A 2,899-nucleotide genomic window follows, 5' to 3' on the forward strand; every position below is an offset into this window, starting at 1 on the left:
GACCCCGCGGGCCGGGCCCCCGCCGGCGCGCGGCCAGGCGCGGGCACGCAGTCCGCCCGCGCGGCCTGGACCCTGTTTTGTTGTTGTTCGGTTGCTTTGGATTTTACAAAAGAAGCCCAGAAACTTTCGAACAAAGCCAAACACCCGGACTACCCTCTCCGGCGAGCGGCGAAGCTGCGTCGCCCCTCCCCCGAGACTCGGGAGAGACGAGCGAAGATCTGGGACGCGCCAACTCACCCCCGGGCACCCCGCCCGACGCCTGCTCCCTGTCCCGTCCCCTCGACGACCCCCGCCCTTGTCCCCCTCGAGCTGTTCGGGGCCGGATCCCGGCAGCGGCCTCCCCACAGCGACAGGTAAACGCGGTGCGGGTGTAAAGGATCCCTCGGAGAGGGGACGATGGGCGGAGAGCCCCCATCCCCTCCCCCTGGCACGGACCCCCGAGTCTGCGTGTGAAGGGCAGAGGGGGGGGGCTGTCACTTGGTCCACTCCACGCCCCTTCTCTCCCCCAAGGATGCGCCCCACCCCTCCACCCGGGCTTGATTTTTTTACGGTTTTTATTTATTCTCGGGGCCTCGGCTCCTGGGGTCCTTCTAACTCCGCCCGCGCCCTTAATTTAAATCGCTGTATACTGTATTTATCGGGCCCCGGAGGGGAGGCTGCGAGAGCCGCGTCTGTGTATAAAACAGGAAATAGCCAAAGCTTTAATCTAGCCTAATTTATTTTCCCCCTTACCTTCCCCTACCCTCCTCCACCACCACCCCCTTAAAAAAGAAAAAGGAAAAAAAAAAAAGCAAAACAAAAAGACAAAAACTAACAAGCATATTCGAGTGTTAGTTTTTCCGTTTCGTTTTACCCGAGCCCGGGCTCGGCTCCCGGCCACGCGGAGCGGTCCACTCTCCCGGGCCCCACGCCCCGTGAGAACCGGCTTCTGCCCCACGGGCAGACCACCGCACCGCAGGGCTCCCACTCCCCGCGGGACCCTGCCCTCCAGGCCGCCGGCAAACGAAACTTGGAAAAGTTGGAAATCTGTTTTTAACCAGCAGTAGAGATAAGCCGCTCCCTGAGAACCTTGGGCCAGACTCCCCGCAGCTTCCCCGCGGGTGGCCCTTCCCTGGCCGCCGACTCCGGGAAGTGGGATGTTGGGGGAGGCAGAGAGAGAAACGCCCCACGTTTGGGGTGAGGGGGGGAACCATGTAAATATGTGAGATATGTACACACGCTGGCGGGGAGAAGAAACATTTTGTGCTTGATTTTTATTTGGGTTTTCTGAGTTGCCCCTCCACACACCCATCCTAAAGGATTTTGTACACGACTAACCCGCAAGAGAGCTTTTAATGATTTCTGACCCCTCTCTATTTATTTTCTGGATGTGTTCGGAGCTTCCCCACCCACCCACCCCCTTCTCCCTTTCTTGTTCTGTTTGTTCCCATTGAAATTTAAATTCTGTTATTTTTATTTTTTTGGAGCAATGTTTTGGTGTATTCTCTTTGTATCTTTATTGCAAAAAAAAATGTAGACTGGGAAGTCCCCTTTATATTTATGTTATAGTAAATATTTTATTACTCACATAAACATCTACCCCAGGGCTGTGTCTGTTCTCTTTACTGCCCAGGCTGCCTGGGTTGGCTTTCGGGTGAGGTGCTGTCCTGAAGTTCGGGCCACAGCCGGGCAGTGTGGGAGGAAGGTGACCACACATTTCTTACCAGGCCAGTATCAGGAATGCCTGTTCCTTAGGCCCCAGCTCAGCCAGTCTCCAGGTGAGCATCTTTCAGGAAGGGCAACTGTGTCCAGGCCCCTTCAAGCTAAACAGACGTGCCTGAGACCTGATCAGGGCCTGGGACCGTGAAGTAGAGACGCCACACACGGATTCGGAATCAGGGGCTCTGCAGGCACAGCTTGGCAAAGAAAGATCCCAGTCACGGCTATACCTCCAGCCTGGCTTCTCGCTGTCCCCTGCCCCGCTGCCCAAGCCTGAGGTTAGTTTCACTTTGCCCTCCATGTTTAGGGACCAGGCTGACTTCCCTGCTTCAAGTCCTGGGCAGCTGGAAGCATGGGCAGCCCTGCCGGCCTGTTTACCCACAAACAAATGATGCCAAACCCACTTAGATGGACCTGGAGTTCAAGGGTTTCAAGGTCCAGCCTGTGGTTCCAAGGAGCCCCGCCGGCTTGCTTGGGCAAAACCAGTCCTACGGCTCTTTGAACAAGCCACCTGCCCCAACTTCTCTTGGAGAGAAGTCGAGGCACCAGCAACTGGGCCACCAGAAAGACTTGGAATCTCGCCAGGCATGAGCTCCCAAGCCGCCTCCCCCACAGAGGGATATATCTGGGACGGCCACGAGGCGCAGCTGGAGCCATCGCCGCCGCCGCACCTTGGCGCACACGGACACGCACACGGACATGCACACGCGGGCGGCCTGCACGCGGCGGCGGTGCACCTGCACCCGGGCGCGGGCGGCGGCGGCTCGTCGGTGGGGGAGCACTCAGACGAGGACGCCCCCAGCTCGGACGACCTGGAGCAGTTCGCCAAGCAGTTCAAACAGCGGCGCATCAAGCTGGGCTTCACGCAGGCCGACGTGGGGCTGGCGCTGGGCACGCTGTACGGCAACGTGTTTTCGCAGACCACTATCTGCCGCTTCGAGGCCCTGCAGCTGAGCTTCAAGAACATGTGCAAGCTCAAGCCGCTGCTCAACAAGTGGCTGGAGGAGACCGACTCCTCCAGCGGCAGCCCCACCAACCTGGACAAGATCGCGGCCCAGGGCCGCAAGCGCAAGAAGCGCACGTCCATCGAGGTGGGGGTCAAAGGCGCGCTCGAGAGCCACTTTCTCAAGTGCCCCAAGCCCTCGGCGCACGAGATCACGGGCCTGGCCGACAGCCTGCAGCTGGAGAAGGAGGTGGTGCG

The 2,899-nt window shown here is 59.0% G+C and overlaps 1 protein-coding gene across 1 annotated transcript in view; it reads left to right on the forward strand.

The window, feature by feature from the left end:
- Positions 1-2,285: 2,285 nt before the first annotated feature.
- POU3F1 (POU class 3 homeobox 1) overlaps positions 2,286-2,899 on the forward strand; it is a 13,037-nt gene continuing 12,423 nt past the window's right edge. Inside the window, exon 1 of the mRNA XM_045298900.1 lies at positions 2,286-2,894. Within this exon, the coding sequence (XP_045154835.1) occupies positions 2,286-2,894 (609 nt within the window). The remainder of the gene's footprint in view (positions 2,895-2,899) is intronic.

The sequence above is a fragment of the Echinops telfairi genome, unplaced genomic scaffold (assembly GCF_000313985.2).
Source record: "Echinops telfairi isolate 266 unplaced genomic scaffold, ASM31398v2 ScPeMD7_7457;HRSCAF=8495, whole genome shotgun sequence".
Taxonomy (NCBI): Eukaryota; Metazoa; Chordata; class Mammalia; order Afrosoricida; family Tenrecidae; genus Echinops; species Echinops telfairi.